Raw genomic sequence first — 19,661 nt, 5'->3', positions numbered from 1 at the left:
CGTTGCCCATGAATGTACTGGTGAAACTTCTTTCCACCAAAAATTACCTTTTCCCTATCTGAGCGCAACGAGGCTTTGCATCCGCCTGGGTCCTTGAAGTGATCGCAATGGGGTGTCCGTGCTGTCAGCCCATCAGTAAGCCAGCACCACTCCAATGCTGTAGGGGGAGGTATGGCGTCCGGATTAGAGGCCGATCCGGATCATAATGTGAAAGAAGCGACAGAGAACAGAATCACAGACAAATACAGAAGAGGCCCTTCGGCCCATCGAGCCTGTACTGCCGGATGAAAGGCCCCTAGCCTGTCTACCTAATCCCATTGGCCAGCACTTGGCCCAAAGCCTCGAATGTTGTGACGTGCCAAGTGCTCATCCAGGTACTTTGTAAAGGATGTGAGGCTCCCCCCTCTCCCACCCTCCCAGGCCGTGCGTTCCAGACCCTCACCACCCTCTGGGGAAAAAGGTTTCCTCAAATCCCCCCTAAACCTCCCACCCCTCACCTTGAACTTGTGTCCCCCTCGTGACTGACCCTTCAACTAAGGGGAAGAGCTGCTCCCTATCCACCCTGTCCATTCCCCTCATAATCCTGTCCACCTCGATCAGGTCGCCCCCTCAGTCCTCTCTGCTCCAGGGAAAACAGCCCCAGCCTGTCCAACTTCTCTTCAGAACTTTTTTTGTCTTTTGTATAAATTTTGAGTACCCAATTCACTTTTTCCAATTAAAAGGCAATTTAGCGTCGCCAATCCACCTAACCTGCACATAGAGTATCATAGAATTTACAGTGCAGAAGGAGGCCATTCGGCCCATCGAGTCTGCACCGGCTCTTGGAAAGAGCACCCTACCCAAGGTCAACACCTCCACCCTATCCCCATAACCCAGTAACCCCACCCAACACTAAGGGCAATTTGGACACTAAGGGCAATTTAGCATGGCCAGGACTGTGGGAGGAAACCGGAGCACCCGGAGGAAACCCACGCAGACACGGGGAGGATGTGCAGACTCCACACAGACAGTGACCCAGAGCCGGGATCGAACCTGGGACCTCGGCGCCGTGAGGCATCAATGCTACTCTCTTCATATCTTAAATGTTCCATCCCTGAACAGCAACAAGTCTTGTGAAGTGCCCCAGCACCACTCCTGTGGCCCTTCCTCAATAGACCTTTAGCAGAACCAACAAAGTGGTCAGCTTGGCAATGAACTTCTCGTAGTAATTGACCAGGCCGAGAAATGACCGGAGCTCAGTGGCATTCTTTGGGGTCGGGGCCCCTTTGATAGCTCAAACTTTATCTTGCACCGGGGAGGCCTTCCCTGTTCACCCTGTAACCGAGATAGGTCACCGCTCTCGCCCGGAACACACTTCCTGCAGGTTTGCCATAAGCTCCTTCTCCGTGGATCCCGTAATGAGCACATCGTTCAGGTAAACGGCCACCGCTGCGGGATGCTCGCCATCACCCACTTTAAAAACTCCGGGCCCACCGAAGCCCCGAATGGGAGGCGGGTGTATCCAAATAACCCCTGATGAATGTTGATGGTTACAGACTTCCTGGACTCCGGGTCTACCTCCACCTGCGAATAGGTGTCGCTCATGTCCAACTTTGTGATGGAGAATCCTCTCGCCAATCAGGTTTACAAATCCTCTACCCGGGGCATTGGGAGCCGGTCCAGATGGAAAGCTCTTGTTTACAGTGAGCTTGAAATCTCCGCAGAGCTGGACAGTTTTGTCGGACTTCATTAATGGCAGCACAGGCGTGGCCCATTCAACAAACTGAACCAGGTGTATGACTCCCAGATCCTGCAGGAGCCACGTTGTGTATCAGCCTTGGCCAATAATGTGTAAGGGGCAGGGCTTGCCCTGAAGTATGGGGGCTGAGCATCAGGATCCACATTGACATGGGGCTGGATTCTCCATTATTGGGACCATGTCCCCACGCCAGCGTCAAAATGGTGGAGTTTCAAGGCAGAAAACCTGGGGTGAAAGAAGCACACATCCCGCCCTGCGGGGGCCAGCAGGGACCCGGAGTAAATCTCACAGCTTTTTCTGCAGATACGGGCCCCGCACTTCCGGGTTGGAGGCCGGGCATGCGCAGGGTGGCGGCCTCCAGCAACTACGCCGAGCTCCATGGCGGACTTGGACCGCTGGAGCTGGACCCAAAAAGAAAACCCCGATCGACCGCGCGCCCGAACCTCAACACCCGCACAAACATTTATCGGCTGCCTTTAGGGCCGCCTCCCCGCCCTCCGAATGGGCCGCCCCGGACCAGGGCAGCCGCCGACTGAGTCCGCAGCCACCCCACAAGTATTCCAACCGGCTGGAGCAGATTAGTTCCTTGCCATCGGGGCTTCAGCCGGTCGGGGGCAGAGAATGGCGGAGCTGGCCTCTCGCAATGACCCCAGGTAGGTCCCAGGCGTTCCCGGTCCCGCAGAATCGGGGAACTGGCCCCGGTCCCTGCACCACAACCAGAGAAAGTCGGACCGACTGCCGTCCGTACGTTATCGGAGTCACGGTGGTCCCCACGATCTTCAAAGACCCCCCCGGTTAAGGTTGCCAACATTGCTTTGGTATCGCGCAATGTCAGTGGCATGATCCCTGTACGAACTTGCTGAAATCGGAGGTCCGGTGGAGTCGGCAACACCAGTGTCCATTTCCAATGACATTGGGTGACCATTGATACAGATCAGTGCTACCTTTGGGGGCATTGGGGCAGTTCAGCTGCATTAAACAGTCCTCCTCATCTGTGTGCCCATGTGCAAGGTCCTGGTTCGTGATGAGCTTGGCGGCTGTCATGGACGGCGTTCCCACGCCGGAATTGACAGCTCTGACCATCAGAGTTCTGCGATGCTCTTTCCTCCATCCTCGGGGTGGGTATCCCACTGGGCAGCAGCAGCTCCCGCGATTCTAACCCTGCTGCAGAACTGCCTCTGGGGCTGCCCCTTTGGAGGAAGTCTGGCCAGAACCGGCACCGTCCCGTGATGCAGAGGGAGTTCGAAAGGAAGGGAGGGCCAAATTCTGGCTGCCATTGTCCATGGACCTTTCATCTCCTGCACTCCTCTCTCCGCGTGCTCTGGGGTTAATGAAGGTTCAACGGCCCGTTTCAAATCCAGGACAGTGACCATGTTGTTTATGCCGCACACCAGCCGGTCCTTCAGCATGTCCGTGAGGGACGCCCCCAACTTGCAGTTTTCAGCCAGATCCCTTAGGCGGATCAAGAATCAGTGATTCACCCGGAGACCGCGCTGCCGTATTATAACAATACCGTTGCATAATTACATGAGGTCATAGTGTTCCGAAATCAAAGAAACAATTTGACCAAAGGATCCTGAGACGGGTGCAGCCGGTGAGTCAAACTCTTTATAATCCCAAACGTCTAGGCCCCACAGATGGTCAGGAGGAGGAGTTTCTGATGGTCTTCCGCCAAAATCCCGTTTGCCTGGAGTAAAACCTCGTGCTCACCGCATAGTGGTCCCGGTCTTCCAGGTCTGCATCAGAGGCTTCTAACTTTCTGAATAGCGGCATCTTAAACTGTTCCGATGTTACGTCCCGAACAGCAAACACCCGGCGGCTCGGAGGTTCCATGAGCGAGTCCGGAGTTTCCTTTCTTCCTTGCTGCCAGTTTAGTAACTTGCACATCGGTTTATTTAACTATCAGCCCCGGGTCACTGTCCGTGGGGAGTTTGCACATTCTCCCCGTGTCTGCGTGGGTTTCACCCCCACAACCCAAAGATGTGCAGGTTAGGGGGATTGGCCACGCTAAATTGCCCCTTAATTGGAAAAAAGTAAGTGGGTTCTCTAAATTGGAAAAAGAGGTTTATTTGGCTATTTACAAACTGCTGCTCAAGGCAGCAACTCGGTCCCACTCCAATCCTTGTTGGGAGAACTAAGTACCCCAGACCCTGCTTTGGGACAGCTTTTAAATTGGTTCATAACAAAGCCGGGGGGGGGGGGGGCTTCCACCCCCTATCTGGGAAGCTCGTACTCCACACATTCCATGGGAGATCAATGATGATTTCCTCGTGGGGATTATAACAATGCCAGGGTCACATGCTGCCTTGGTGTCGAGGGCAGTCACTCTCACCTCACCTCTGGCATTCAACTCTTTTGTCCATGTTTGAACCAAGGCTGTAATGAGGTCAGGAGCTGAGTGACCCTGGCGGAACCCAAACTGAGCATCTGTGAGCAGGTTATTGCTGAGTAAGTGCTGCTTGATAGCACTGTTGCTGACTCCTTCCATCACTTTGCTGATGATGGAGTGTAGACTGACAGGGCGGTAATTGGCTGGGTTGGATTTGTCCTGTTTCTTGTGTACAGGACACACCTGAGCAATTTTCCACATTGCCGGGTAGATGCCAGTGTTGTAGCTGTACTGGAACAGCTTGGCTAGGGGTGCGGCAAGTTCTGGAGCACAAGTCTTCAGTACTATTGCCGGACTATAGCCAGGGCCCAGAGCCTTTACAGTATCCAGTGTCTTCAGCCGCTTCTTGATATCACGTGGAGTGAATCGTATTGACTGAGGGCTGATACCTGTGATGCTGGGGACCTCCGGAGGAGACCGAGTCGGATCATCCACTCGGCACTCATGGCTGAAGATTGTTGCAAATGCCTCAGTCTTGTCTTTTGCACAGATGTGCTGGGCTCCTCCATCATTGAGGACGGGGATATTTGTGGAGCCTCCTCCTCCAGTGAGTCGTTTAATTGTCCACCACCATTTATGTGCACGGGGGGGTTTGAATGAGCAATTGTAATACTCAAAACCCATTGGTATTTAAATACATTAATATTGCGCCATGCTGCCTTGATTTGGGATTATTTGTTGCTAACAACGCTGTCTCATTTTTGTGTTTGCAGCTGTTCCATTTACATCCACACCGGTCCTGGCCTCCTTCACTGGCTGTCTGGATATAACGCTGAATGATGAGGTTATTGATCTGGATGAGGCCAGCCATAAGGACCCTAATATCCAGTCTCACTCATGCCCATCAACAAGGAGAGAAGATTAGACTTTGTCAGACACTCACTCTCAATATAGTAAATCATTTCGTGGTGATTATCATTGTGTGCTACTGTGAGGAGATTGTTCTGAAGCTTACAGCCAGTAAACCACACATTAGGAAAGCCTGCTGAAAAAATGTAGAATTTTAACAATTTTGCGCTGTGTGTAAATTCTGAGACTCAAACTGTCAATGTATGTGTTTGACTCAACTGAAAGTTTAATGAACTGTGGGCATCCTGTAGTCTGGGGAAAGTAACACCAAATACTGGACTCAAAACTATTATTTACTGTTGTTTGCTAATAGCTGTCTGGATGTCGACCATGACGCTGTGAGTAGCTCTCGCATCTCTCAATCACAAAGCCCTCACTTTCGCACAAACCCCAGGCTGACACTCCAGGCCGCGCTGAGGGAGTGCTGCTGTGTTGGAGGTGCTGGATTTCAGAGGAGCTGTGAAACCCTCCTGCCCTGATAGGTGGAAGCGAGATGAGGGATGATTCTGTGGTCCTTATTTGAAGAATAACTTGCATCCAGACCAATACTTAATCCTCGACCAACATCACATCAAAAAACATGAACAGGCTATTACTGTTTACGGGATCTTGTGTGCCCACTTTGGTTCCTGACATTAAAGACGTTTATGTCGTATCCTGAGGTCCATGCTACACAAATGCAAGCCTGATATGTCTTAATTTTCCTTCACATTCCCTCGTTTTGCTGTTCAGTTGTACAATTACGTCCTGGGAAATCCATGAAGATTCAAAGAACATTTTTTTTTAAACTGCCACAAAATGTTTCCACAAACCTTTGGTTATTCTTTCATGGTTGTCATTGTTTGTGATGTTTGTGTCAACAATACTGGGGCATGTTCACTTCTTCACTTCCTTATGGACTTATTCTGAGTCCTGGTACATCTTGCATTTGTACAGCACCTTGAACATCCCGAGCTGCTTCACAGGTTTTTTTTTAAGCAATTAGAGGGATGTGACTGCAACCTTGAAACAAAATTATTCCTCGGTGTGGTGGTATGTATTAGGGGTAATACGGTACACCATGATGCCGAGAGGCTATTGGTGGATAGATACTGGGTCCTGATTGGATCTGCTGCCTACTGGGCTCCACCCAGAAAGGCGGGGTATAAGAACCCAGGTTCTCCCAGCAGCCGCATTCTGTGACTGAGCTGCTGGGGAACAAGTCTGCTCAATAAAGCCTTGATTGAGTTCACTACGCCCCACCTTGTGTGTTATCGATGGTGCCATAATTTAATGGTGGGGGGTGCCGGGGAGTCGAATGCGGCGGGGGTCCACGGAGCCCAAGGGGCTGTAGTGCGGTCGGGGGCGTAGACGCGGGCGTTTTGTGAGGCCACATCGAGGGAGGCCACCAGGGCCCGAGCCCGAGTCCGAGAGAGTCTTTCTCTAAAAGTCTCTGGCGAATTTGCGACGATGCCAAACCTGCTACGTACGCGTCTCTGATCAGGAGCTCCGTGTGCTCATTCGCCGTAACCGCTGGGCAGTTGCAGTTTCTTCCCAGAATCAGTAGAGCACTGGAGAATTCGTCCAGCGATTCCCCGGGGATTTGTCGTCTCGTCGCGAGCTGGTGGCGTGCATAGACCTGGTTGATGGGCCGAATGTAGGTCTCTCTCAGCAAGGTGATCGCCGCTTGGAAATCTTCCGCGTCCTCGATGAGCGAGTAGATCTCGGAACTCACCCTGGAATGTAGGACCTGCATCTTCTGGTCTTCTGTTGGTCTGCCGGGGCCGTTCGGAGGTATCCCTCAAAGCACGCCAGCCAGTGCTTAAACGCCGATGTTGAGTTAGCTGCTTGGGGGCCGATTCGCAGGCACTCCGGGGCGATCCGGAGCTCCATATTCCTTTTTAAGTCTGCTCAATAAATTGTGGCACCATCGATAACACACGAGGCGAGACGTAGTGAACTCAATCAAGGCTTTATTGAGCAGACTTGTTCCCCAGCAGCTCAGTCACAGAATGCGACTGCTGGGAGAACCTGGGTTCTTATACCCCGCCTTTCTGGGTGGAGCCCAGTAGGCAGAAGATCCAATCAGGACCCAGTATCTATCCACCAATAGCCTCTCGGCATCATGGTGTACCGTATTACCCCTAATACATACCACCGCATTGGGAATGCACTCGAATCATCACCCATCAATTAGTGACTGCTAATTAGTGTTCCTCTGCTAGTCCCACCCCTCTCACTGTTCACACTTAACAATAATGTCACACAATTAATATCCATTATTACCATCAATTAAAATGTTCCAGCTTCTAATGTATTCATATCCACTGGCTATTCCGGGAAGTTCAATAAAGATTAGCCTGTGTAAAAAGTTCTAATTTTTACACAGGGGGCCGAATGGCCTCCTTCTGCACTGTAAATTCAATGATAATCTATGATTAATCTAGAACAAAGGTTCGGCACAACATCGTGGGCCGAAGGGCCTGTTCTGTGCTGTATTTTCTATGTTCTATGTTTAGCCAGCTTCAAACAGCTGTTTGCAGATGGTTAACGTGTGTTGACCTGAGTGAGGAGTTTCTAAAAATAATTGTTAATAATTAAGAAAGGAAGTTGCCAGGGCGGCAGGGTGGCACAGTGGATAGCACTGCTGCCTCACGGTGCTGAGGTCCCGGGTTCGAATCCCGGCTCTGGGTCACTGTCCGTATGGAGTTTGCACATTCTCCCCGTGTCTGCGTGGGTCTCACTCCCACAACACAAAGATGTGCAGGGTAGGTGGATTGGACACACTAAATTGCCCCTTAATTGGAAAAAAAAAAGAATTGGATACTCTAAATTTATAAAGAAAAAGAAAGGAAGTTGCAAAATGGAGATTTCCTATATGTGTGAGTGAGTTTGTGTGTGTCTGTGTGTGTATGTCAGTCACACAAGGCTGTGTCCTCAGCCCCCTACTATACTCCTTATACACTTGTGGCCAAATTCCCCTCCAGCTCGATTTTCAAATTTGCCGATGACACCACCGTCGTGGGTCGGATTTCAAACAATGACGAGGCAGAGTACAGGAATGAGATAGAGAATCTGGTGAACTGGCGCGACGACAATAATCTCTCCCTCAATGTCTACAAAACGAAGGAGATTGTCACCGACTTCAGGAAGCGTAGTGGAGAACATGGAGAAGGGCTGGTTTAGCTCAGTGGGCTAGATAGCTGGTTTGTAATGCAGAACAAGGCCAGCAGCGTGGGTTCAATTCCCGTACCAGCTTACTTGAACAGGCGCCGGAATGTGGCGACTAGGGGCTTTTCACAGTAACTTCATACTTCTGACAATAAAAGATTATTATTAACTTGTCCCTGACTACATCAATGGGAATGAAGTAGAAAGAGTCAAGAGCTTCAGGTTTTTAAGTGTACAGATTACCAACAACCTGTCCTAGTCCCCCCCATGCCGACACCATAGTTAGGAAAGCCCACCAACGACTCTACTTTCTCAGAAGACTAAGGAAATTTGGCATGTCAGCTACGATTGTCACCAACTTCTACAGATGCACCACAGAAAGCATTCTTTCTGGTTGTATCACAGCTTGGTATGGATCCTGCTCTGCCAAGACCGCAGGAAACTACAAAAGGTTGTGAATGTAGCCCAGTCCATCACGGAAACCAGCCTCCCACCCATTGACTCGATCTACAATTCCCGCTGCTTCGGAAAGGCAGCCAGCGTAATTAAGGACCCCACGCACCCCGGACATACTCTCTTCCACCTTCTTCCGTCAGGAAAAAGATACCAAAGTTTGAGGTCACGTACCAACCGACTCAAGAACAGCTTCTTCCCTGCTGCCATCAGACTTTTGAATGGACCTACCTCGTATTAAGTTGATCTTTTCTCTACACCCTAGCTATGACTGTAACATTATATTCTGCAGTCTCTCCTTCCCTATGTACGGTATGCATTGTCTGTATAGCCTGCAAGAAACAACACTTTTCACTTTATACTAATACGTGACAATAATAAATCAAATCAAATCAAAAGTTTAATATAACTATTGCTGAGACACAGAGAGAATCTATCAGAATGAAGAATGATCAGCAGGCACACTCTGTTGAGCCCAGCTCCCCCCCAGTTGGCTGAAGATGACCAGCTGACTCTACCTTTTTCAAGTACCGTGGTTTCCTGCAATAGTGTTGATCACTTTACACCATCCTTGCTAATCTCAGAGATTCCCTTCTATCTATGCTCTTACCTATGTAATTAGGTTTGTTTAGGTTTAAGATTCTTGTTTGTGGTTGGTGTATGGGCTTCGCCCCCACAACACAAAGATGTGCAGGGTAGGTGGATTGGCCACGCTAAATTGCCCCTTAATTGGAAAAAATGAATTGGGTACACTAAATTTAGAAAGAAAAACCATGGAATCCAATGGCATTCTGGTCACTATTTCCAAGTGGATCTTTTACTGTGACATTACTAGTTAACCCTGCTTCATGACACAATATTAGATCTAGGATAGCCTCATTCCTAGTCGGTTCCATAATGCATCGCCCCAGAACACTCAGGAAAACATTCCATATGCTCATATTGTCACTTTGATTGTCCCAGTCTATATGAAGATTAAAGACCCAAACAATTATTATATTTGACTTGTAACAAGCTACAATATCTTTTTGTTGAATGCTTTGCCTAACGGTATAACTACTGTTCGGGGACCGATAAACTAATATTTTCTGATTCTTATGATTTCTAATTTCCACACATACTGATGGTTCCTGATGTTCAAAAGCCAGATCCTGTCTCGCTAATGTCCTCATGTCATTGTTTACTATCAGGGCCACCCCCTTCCCCTTCGCCATTTTGTCTTTCTGAAATGTTGGCCAGAATTCTCCTGCTGTTTGCTGTCAGCGGGATTCTCTGGAACTGTCGGCAGTGCACCCCCTTCCCGTGAGATTCCCGGCTCTGGAACTGCCGGCAGTGCACCCGCTCCCGGGGGAATCCCGGAGGCGGGGTGGGGCCGATGGGAAGTATCATTGACTGCAGCGAGGGCAGAGAATCCACCACCAGCAAATGTCGTGCCGCTTCCCGCTGTCGAGAATCACGCGGCTGGGAGGCCAGAGATTCCCGTCCATCGTGTCCGATGGAATATTTATTTTCCAACCTGGATCACCTTGCAAACCCGTCTCTAACGGTGATTAGATCCAAATCATTTCCCTCTGCCGCTGGTTTGTGCATTCTGATAAAGAACTTTTAATTTCATTTTTCTAACTTTTATTCCCTTCTTCATTGATCTGCAAGTTAAGGTAACTCTCTGTCCCTTCCTGTTTCACTCTGCTGTCTTTACCCACGTTGTTATCCTGTTCCGATGCCTCGACCTTTCTCTGTCAGTTTAAATCCCTGTCCACCCTCCCAGTTAGACAATTGGCTCGGACACTGGTCCCAGCCCAATTCAGGTGCAGCCCATCCCAATGGAATAGCTCACCCTTCCTCGAGGACTGATACCAGTGCCCAAGAATCGAAACCCTTTCTTCCCCACATCACTCTTTGAGCTTGACGTTTAACTCTCTAATCAGTTTCACCCAATGCCAATTGGCCGTGGCTCACGTAATAATCCCGAGCTGATTAACTTCGATGTTCAGCTTTTAATTTGGACCACAACTCCTCAAATTCTCTGAATAGATCTTCACTCCTGGTTCTATCGGTGTTTTGTTCCCACATGGACAACAACAGCTGGATCCTCCCTCTCCCAGTGGAAGTTCCTCTCCAGCTGTGAGGCGATGTCTTTAACCCTGGACTTGGCGGATCACACACCCTCAGATCTCCCGGCCACAGCTGCAGAGAACAGTATCTATCCCCCTGACTATAATGTCTCCCATCAGTACCACATTCTTCTTCATCCCGCTCATTGGAATTGCTTCCTTCACCATGGTCGCATTGCAGATTCCTCATCCATTCAGGTAGGAAGCACCTTATACCGTTGGACAAAGCCAGGGGTTGACGTTCGTCCATCTCTACAGGAAGGTTCCCCGTCCCTGCCTGACTCACAGTCACACATTCTGCAGGTAGGAAGCAGGGTTCAGCACCGTCAGAGGGTCATGCTGAGGGAGTGCCGCACTGTCAGAGGGTCAGTACTGAGGGAGTGCTGCACTGTCAGAGGGTCAGTACTGAGGGAGTGCCGCACTGTCAGAGGGTCAGTACTGAGGGAGTGCTGCACTGTCAGAGGGTCAGTACTGAGGGAGTGCCGCACTGTCAGAGGGTCATTACTGAGGGAGTGCTGCACTGTCAGAGGGTCAGTACTGAGCGAGTGCCGCACTGTCAGAGAGTCAGTACTGAGGGAGTGCTGCACTGTCAGAGGGTCAGTACTGAGGGAGTGCTGCACTGTCAGAGGGTCAGTACTGAGGGAGTGCCGCACTGTCAGAGGGGCAGTACTGAGGGAGTGCTGCACTGTCAGAGGGTCAGTACTGCGGGAGTGCTGCACTGTCAGAGGGTCAGTACTGAGGGAGTGCCGCACTGTCAGAGGGGCAGTACTGAGGGAGTGCTGCACTGTCAGAGGGTCAGTACTGAGGGAGTGCCGCACTATCAGAGAGTCAGTACTGAGGGAGTGCTGCACTGTCAGAGGGTCAGTACTGAGGGAGTGCTGCACTGTCAGAGGGTCCGTACTGAGGAAGTGCTGCACTGTCAGAGGGTCAGTACGGAGGGAGTGCTGCACTGTCAGAGGGTCAGTACTGAGGGAGTGCCGCACTGTCAGAGGGTCAGTACTGAGGGAGTGCTGCTCTGTCAAGAGGGTCAGTACTGAGGGAGTGCCGCAATGTCAGAGGGTCAGTACTGAGGGGGTGCTGCACTGTCAGAGGGTCAGTACTGAGGGAGTGCCGCACTGTCAGAGGGTCAGTACTGAGGGAGTGCTGCACTGTCAGCTGGTCAGTACTGAGGGAATGCTGCACTATCAGAGGGTCAGTACTGAGGGAGTGCCGCACTGTCAGAGGGTCAGTACTGAGGGAGTGCCCCACTGTCAGAGGGTCAGTACTGAGGGAGTGCTGCACTGTCAGAGGGTCAGTACTGAGGGAGTGCTGCACTGTCAGAGGGTCAGTACTGAGGGAGTGCTGCACTGTCAGAGGGTCAGTACTGAGGGAGTGCTGCACTGTCAGAGGGTCAGTACTGAGGGAGCGCCGCACTGTAAGAGGGTCAGTACTGAGGGAGTGCCTCACTGTCAGAGGGTCAGTACTGAGGGAGTGCCGCACTGTCAGAGTGTCAGTACTGAGGGAGCGCCGCACTGTCAGAGGGACAGTACTGAGGGAGTGCTGCACTGTCAGAGGGTCAGTACTGAGGGAGTGCTGCATTGTCAGAGGGTCAGTACTGAGGGAGTGCTGCACTGTCAGATGGTCAGTACTAAGGGAGTGCCGCACTGTCAGAGGGTCAGTACTGAGGGAGTGCCGCACTGTCAGAGGGTCAGTACTGAGGGAGTGCTGCACTGTCAGAGGGTCAGTACTGAGGGAGTGCTGCACTGTCAGAGGGTCAATACTGAGGGAGTGCTGCACTGTCGGAGGGTCAGTACTGAGGGAGTGCTGCACTGTCAGAGGGTCAGTACTGAGGCAGTGCTGCACTGTCAGAGGGTCTGTACTGAGGGAGTGCTGCACTGTCAGAGGGTCAGTACTGAGGGAGCGCCGCACTGTCAGAGGGTCAGTACTGAGGGAGTGCCTCACTGTCAGAGGGTCAGTACTGAGGGAGTGCCGCACTGTCAGAGTGTCAGTACTGAGGGAGCGCCGCACTGTCAGAGGGACAGTACTGAGGGAGTGCTGCACTGTCAGAGGGTCAGCACTGAGGGAGTGCCTCACTGTCAGAGGGTCAGTACTGAGGGAGTGCCGCACTGTCAGAGGGTCAGTACTGAGGGAGTGCTGTACTGTCAGAGGGTCAGTACTGAGGGAGTGCTGCACTGTGAGAGGGTCAGTACTGAGGGAGCGCAGCACTGTCAGAGGGTCAGTACTGAGGGAGTGCTGCACTGTCAGAGGGTCAGTACTGAGGCAGTGCCGCACTGTCAGAGGGTCAGTACTGAGGGAGCGCAGCACTGTCAGAGGGTCAGTACTGAGGGAGTGCTGCACTGTCAGAGGGTCAGTACTGAGGGAGTGCTGCACTGTCAGAGGGTCAGTACTGAGGGAGTGCCGCACTGTCAGAGGGTCAGTACTGAGGGAGTGCCGCACTGTCAGAGGGTCAGTACTGAGGGAGTGCTGCACTGTCAGAGGGTCAGTACTGAGGGAGTGCCGCACTGTCAGAGGGTAAGTACTGAGGGAGTGCCGCAATGTCAGAGGATCAGTACTGAGGGAGTGCTGCACTGTCAGAGGGTCAGTACTGAGGGAGTGCTGCACTGTCAGAGGGTCAGTACTGAGGGAGTGCTGCACTGTCAGAGGGTCAGTACTGAGGGAGTGCCGCACTGTCAGAGGGTCAGTACGGAGGGAGTGCCGCACTGTCAAGGGTCAGTACTGAGGGAGTGCTGCACTGTCAGAGGGTCAGTACTGAGGGAGTGCCGCACTGTCAGAGGGTCAGTACTGAGGGAGTGCCGCACTGTCAGAGGGTCAGTACTGAGGGAGTGCCGCACTGTCAGAGGATCAGTACTGAGGGAGTTCCGCACTGTCAGAGGGTCAGTACTGAGGGAGAGCCGCACTGTCAGAGGATCAGTACTGAGGGAGTGCCGCACTGTCAGAGGGTCAGTACTGAGGGAGTGCCGCACTGTCAGAGGGTCAGTACTGAGGGAGTGCTGCACTGTCAGAGGGTCAGTACTGAGGGAGTGCTGCACTGTCAGAGGGTCAGTACTGAGGGTGTGCTGCACTGTCAGAGGGTCAGTACTGAGGCAGTGCCGCCCTGTCAGAGGGTCAGTACTGAGGGAGTGCCGCCCTGTCAGAGGGTCAGTACTGAGGGAGTGCTGCACTGTCAGAGGGTCAGTACTGAGGGAGTGCTGCACTGTCAGAGGGTCAGTACTGAGGGAGTGCGCACTGTCAGAGGGTCAGTACTGAGGGAGTGCTGGACTGTCAGAGAGTCAGTACTGAGGGAGTGCCGCACTGTCAGAGGATCAGTACTGAGGGAGTGCCAAACTGTCAGAGGGTCAGTACTGAGGGAGTGCCGCACTGTCAGAGGGTCAGTACTGAGGGAGTGCTGCACTGTCAGAGGGTCAGTACTGAGGGAGTGCCAAACTGTCAGAGGGTCAGTACTGAGGGAGCGCCGCACTGTCAGAGGGTCAGTACTGAGGGAGTGCTGCACTGTCAGAGGGTCAGTACTGAGGGAACGCCGCACTGTCAGAGGGTCAGTACTGAGGGAGTGCCGCACTGTCAGAGGGTCAGTACTGAGGGAGTGCTGCACTGTCAGAGGGTCAGTACTGAGGGAGCGCCGCACTGTCAGAGGGTCAGTACTGAGGGAGTGCCAAACTGTCAGAGGGTCAGTACTGAGGGAGCGCCGCACTGTCAGAGGGTCAGTACTGAGGGAGTGCTGCACTGTCAGAGGGTCAGTACTGAGGGAACGCCGCACTGTCAGAGGGTCAGTACTGAGGGAGTGCCGCACTGTCAGAGGGTCAGTACTGAGGGAGTGCTGCACAGTTGGTGGAGAAAGTGGAGAGTGTTGGGGTTGCATCATGGGGCAGGTGGCCGAGGGGTTGTGTGTTGGGAGGCGGGGGGTGGGGGGGGTGGGGGTCCGTGTTTTTGCTGATGTTCACCTGGCCCTCAGGGTGAAGAATGTGGTCTTTTTGATTGAAATGAAACAGAGGCCAGGCTGGTTGCAAAGGCAGAACATTGTGCTCCACAATCTCCTGCCTGGATCTGCCGATGTTCTGTTGCTCAGATTCTGGCAATTGTTGTAAACAGTCAGTCAGTTAGTTGCTGCATTCTGCCAGTGAGGGAGGTTGCAATCTGCCAGTGAGGGAGGTTGCTGCATTCTGCCAGTGAGGGAGGTTGCTGCAATCTGCCAGTGAGGGAGGTTGCTGCATAGAAGAATCATAGAAGAATCATAGAAGTTTACAGCATGGAAACAGGCCCTTCGGCCCAACCAGTCCATGCCGCCCAGTTTTTTACCATTAAGCTAGTCCCAGTTGCCCGCACTTGGCCCATAACCCTCTATACCCATCTTACCCATGTAACCATCTAAATGCTTTTTGAAAGACAAAGCAATGTGCTAGTGAGGGAGTTTGCTGCAATCTGCCAGTGAGGGAAGTTGCTGCAATCTGCCAGTGAGGGACGTTGCTGCAATCTGCTAGTGAGGGAGTTTGCTGCAATCTGCCAGTGAGGGAAGTTGCTGCATTCTGCCAGTGAGGGAAGTTGCTGCAATCTGCCAGTGAGGGAAGTTGCTGCAATCTGCCAGTGAGGGAAGTTGCTGCATTCTGCCAGTGAGGGAAGTTGCTGCAATCTGCCAGTGAGGGAAGTTGCTGCAATCTGCCAGTGAGCGACGTTCCTGCAATCTGCCAGTGAGGGACGTTGCTGCAATCTGCCAGTGAGGGACGTTGCTGCAATCTGCCAGTGAGGGAAGTTGCTGCAATCTGCCAGTGAGGGAAGTTGCTGCAATCTGCCAGTGAGGGAAGTTGCTGCAATCTGCCAGTGAGGGAAGTTGCTGCAATCTGCCAGTGAGGGACGTTGCTGCAATCTGCCAGTGACGGAAGTTGCTGCAATCTGCCAGTGAGGGACGTTGCTGCAATCTGCCAGTGAGGGACGTTGCTGCAATCTGCCAGTGAGGGAAGTTGCTGCAATCTGCCAGTGAGGGAGGGTGCTGCAATCTGCCAGTGAGGGAGGTTGCTGCAATCTGCCAGTGAGGGAGGTTGCTGCAATCTGCCAGTGAGGGAGGTTGCTGCAATCTGCCAGTGAGGGAAGTTGCTGCAATCTGCCAGTGAGGGAGGTTGCTGCAATCTGCCAGTGAGGGAGGTTGCTGCAATCTGCCAGTGAGGGAAGTTGCTGCAATCTGCCAGTGAGGGAGGTTGCTGCAGTCTGCCAGTGAGGGAGGGTGCTGCAATCTGACAATGAGGGAAGTTGCTGCAATCTGCCGGTGAGGGAAGTTGCTGCAATCTGCCAGTGAGGGAAGTTGCTGCAATCTGCCAGTGAGGGAGGTTGCTGCAGTCTGCCAGTGAGGGAAGTTGCTGCAATCTGCCAGTGTGGGAAGTTGCTGCAATCTGCCAGTGAGGGAAGTTGCTGCAATCTGCCAGTGAGGGACGTTGCTGCAATCTGCCAGTGACGGAAGTTGCTGCAATCTGCCAGTGAGGGACGTTGCTGCAATCTGCCAGTGAGGGACGTTGCTGCAATCTGCCAGTGAGGGAAGTTGCTGCAATCTGCCAGTGAGGGAGGGTGCTGCAATCTGCCAGTGAGGGAGGTTGCTGCAATCTGCCAGTGAGGGAGGTTGCTGCAATCTGCCAGTGAGGGAGGTTGCTGCAATCTGCCAGTGAGGGAAGTTGCTGCAATCTGCCAGTGAGGGAGGTTGCTGCAATCTGCCAGTGAGGGAGGTTGCTGCAATCTGCCAGTGAGGGAAGTTGCTGCAATCTGCCAGTGAGGGAGGTTGCTGCAGTCTGCCAGTGAGGGAGGGTGCTGCAATCTGACAATGAGGGAAGTTGCTGCAATCTGCCAGTGAGGGACGTTGCTGCAATCTGCCAGTGAGGGAAGTTGCTGCAATCTGCCAGTGAGGGACGTTGCTGCAATCTGCCAGTGAGGGAAGTTGCTGCAATCTGACAGTGAGGGACGTTGCAATCTGCCAGTGAGGGAGGTTGCTGCAATCTGCCAGTGAGCGAAGTTGCTGCATTCTGCCAGTGAGGGACGTTGCAATCTGCCAGTGAGGGACGTTGCTGCAATCTGCCAGTGAGGGAAGTTGCTGCAATCTGCCAGTGAGGGACGTTGCTGCAATCTGCCAGTGAGGGACGTTGCAATCTGCCAGTGAGGGATGTTGCTGCAATCTGCCAGTGAGGGAGGTTGCTGCAATCTGCCAGTGAGCGAAGTTGCTGCATTCTGCCAGTGAGGGACGTTGCAATCTGCCAGTGAGGGAGGTTGCTGCAATCTGCCAGTGAGGGAAGTTGCTGCAATCTGCCAGTGAGGGACGTTGCTGCAATCTGCCAGTGAGGGAAGTTGCTGCAATCTGCCAGTGAGGGAAGTTGCTGCAATCTGCCAGTGAGGGAGGTTGCTGCAATCTGCCAGTGAGGGAAGTTGCTGCAATCTGCCAGTGAGGGAAGTTGCTGCAATCTGCCAGTGAGGGAAGTTGCTGCAATCTGCCAGTGAGGGAGGTTGCTGCAATCTGCCAGTGAGGGAAGTTGCTGCATTCTGCCAGTGAGGGACTTGGCTGCAATCTGCCAGTCAGGGAAGTTGCTGCAATCTGCCAGTGAGGGAAGTTGCTGCAATCTGCCAGTGAGGGACGTTGCTGCAATCTGCCAATGAGGGAGGTTGCTGCAATCTGCCAGTGAGGGAAGTTGCTGCAATCTGCCAGTGAGGGAAGTTGCTGCAATCTGCCAGTGAGGGAAGTTGCTGCAATCTGCCAGTGAGGGAAGTTGCTGCAATCTGCCAGTGAGGGAGGTTGCTGCAATCTGCCAGTGAGAGACGTTGCTGCAATCTGCCAGTGAGGGAAGCTGCTGCAATCTGCCATTGAGGGAAGTTGCTGCAATCTGCCAGTGAGGGAAGTTGCTGCAATCTGCCAGTGAGGGAAGCTGCTGCAATCTGCCATTGAGGGAAGTTGCTGCAATCTGCCAGTGAGGGAAGTTGCTGCAATCTGCCAGTGAGGGAAGTTGCTGCAATCTGCCAGTGAGGGAAGTTGCTGCAATTTGCCAGTGAGGGAGGTTGCTGCAATCTGCCAGTGAGGGAAGCTGCTGCAATCTGCCAGTGAGGGAAGTTGCTGCAATCTGCCAGTGAGGGAAGTTGCTGCAATCTGCCAGTGAGAGAAGTTGCAATCTGCCAGTGAGGGAAGTTGCTGCAATCTGCCAGTGAGGGAAGTTGCTGCAATCTGCCAGTGAGGGAAGTTGCTGCAATCTGCCAGTGAGGGAGGTTGCTGCATTCTGCCAGTGAGGGAACTTGCTGCAATCTGCCTGTGAGGGAAGTTGCTGCAATCTGCCAGTGAGGGAGGTTGCTGCAATCTGCCAGTGAGGGAAGTTGCTGCAATCTGCCAGTGAGGGAACTTGCTGCAATCTGCCTGTGAGGGAAGTTGCTGCAATCTGCCAGTGAGGGAGTTAGCTGCAATCTGCCAGTGAGGGAAGTTGCAATCTGCCAGTGAGGGAAGTTGCTGCAATCTGCCAGTGAGGGACGTTGCTGCAATCTGCCAGTGAGGGAAGTTGCTGCAATCTGCCAGTGAGGGAGGTTGCTGCAATCTGCCATTGAGGGAAGTTGCTGTAATCTGCCAGTGAGGGAGGTTGCTGCAATCTGCCAGTGAGGGAAGTTGATGCAGTCTGCCAGTGAGGGAAGTTGCTGCAATCTGCCAGTGAGGGACGTTGCTGGAATCTGCCAGTGAGGGAAGTTGCAATCTGCCAGTGAGGGAAGTTGCTGCAATCTGCCAGTGAGGGAAGTTGATGCAGTCTGCCAGTGAGGGAAGTTGCTGCAATCTGCCAGTGAGGGACGTTGCTGCAATCTGCCAGTGAGGGAAGTTGCTGCAATCTGCCAGTGAGGGAGGTTGCTGCAATCTGCCATTGAGGGAAGTTGCTGTAATCTGCCAGTGAGGGAGGTTGCTGCAATCTGCCAGTGAGGGAAGTTGATGCAGTCTGCCAGTGAGGGAAGTTGCTGCAATCTGCCAGTGAGGGACGTTGCTGGAATCTGCCAGTGAGGGAAGTTGCAATCTGCCAGTGAGGGAAGTTGCTGCAATCTGCCAGTGAGGGAAGTTGATGCAGTCTGCCAGTGAGGGACGTTGCTGCAATCTGCCAGTGAGGGACGTTGCTGCAATCTGCCAGTGAGGGAAGTTGCTGCAGTCTGCCAGTGAGGGAAGTTGCTGCAATCTGCCAGTGAGGGACGTTGCTGCAATCCGCCAGTGAGGGAGATTGCTGCAATCTGCCAGTGAGGGAAGTTGCTGCAATCTGCCAGTGAGGGAAGTTGCTGCAATCTGCCAGTGAGGGACGTTGCTGCAATCTGCCAGTGAGGGAGGTTGCTGCAATCTGCCAGTGAGGGAATTTGCTGCAATCTGCCAGTGAGGGAGGTTGCAATCGGCCAGTGAGGGAAGTTGCTGCAATCTGCCAGTGAGGGACGTTGCTGCAATCTGCCAGTGAGGGAAGTTGCTGCAATCTGCCAGTGAGGGAAGTTGCAATCTGCCAGTGAGGGAAGTTGCTGCAATCTGCCAGTGAGGGACGTTGCTGCAATCTGCCAGTGAGGGGAGTTGCTGCAATCTGCCGGTGAGGGAAGTTGCTGCAATCTGCCAGTGAGGGAAGTTGCCGCAATCTGCCAGTGAGGGAGGTTGCTGCAATCTGCCAGTGAGGGAAGTTGCTGCAATCTGCCAGTGAGGGAAGTTGCTGCAATCTGTCAGTGAGGGAAGTTTCTGCAATCTGCCAGTGAGGGAAGTTGCTGCAATCTGCCAGTGAGGGAAGTTGCTGCAATCTGCCAGTGAGGTACGTTGCTGCAATCTGCCAGTGAGGGAAGTTGCTGCAATCTGCCAGTGAGGAAAGTTGCTGCAATCTGCCAGTGAGTGAGATTGCTGCAATCTGCCAGTGAGGGAAGTTGCTGCAATCTGCCAGTGAGGGAGGTTGCTGCAATCTGCCAGTGAGGGACGTTGCTGCAATCTGCCAGTGAGGGGAGTTGCTGCATTCTGCCA

At 52.7% G+C, this 19,661-nt stretch overlaps 1 protein-coding gene across 1 annotated transcript in view; it reads left to right on the top strand.

The window, feature by feature from the left end:
- Window positions 1-5,654, top strand: part of pros1 (protein S) — a 93,981-nt gene extending 88,327 nt beyond the window's left edge. Inside the window, exon 15 of the mRNA XM_072476015.1 lies at window positions 4,841-5,654. Coding sequence (XP_072332116.1) covers window positions 4,841-4,992 — 152 coding nt within the window. The 3' untranslated portion in view covers window positions 4,993-5,654. The remainder of the gene's footprint in view (window positions 1-4,840) is intronic.
- The last annotated feature ends 14,007 nt before the right edge of the window (window positions 5,655-19,661 follow it).

Source organism: Scyliorhinus torazame, chromosome 15 (assembly GCF_047496885.1).
Source record: "Scyliorhinus torazame isolate Kashiwa2021f chromosome 15, sScyTor2.1, whole genome shotgun sequence".
In the NCBI taxonomy this organism is placed as follows: Eukaryota; Metazoa; Chordata; class Chondrichthyes; order Carcharhiniformes; family Scyliorhinidae; genus Scyliorhinus; species Scyliorhinus torazame.
Note: the sequence above shows the minus strand (reverse complement) of the source record. Positions and strands in the feature narration are given on the sequence as shown.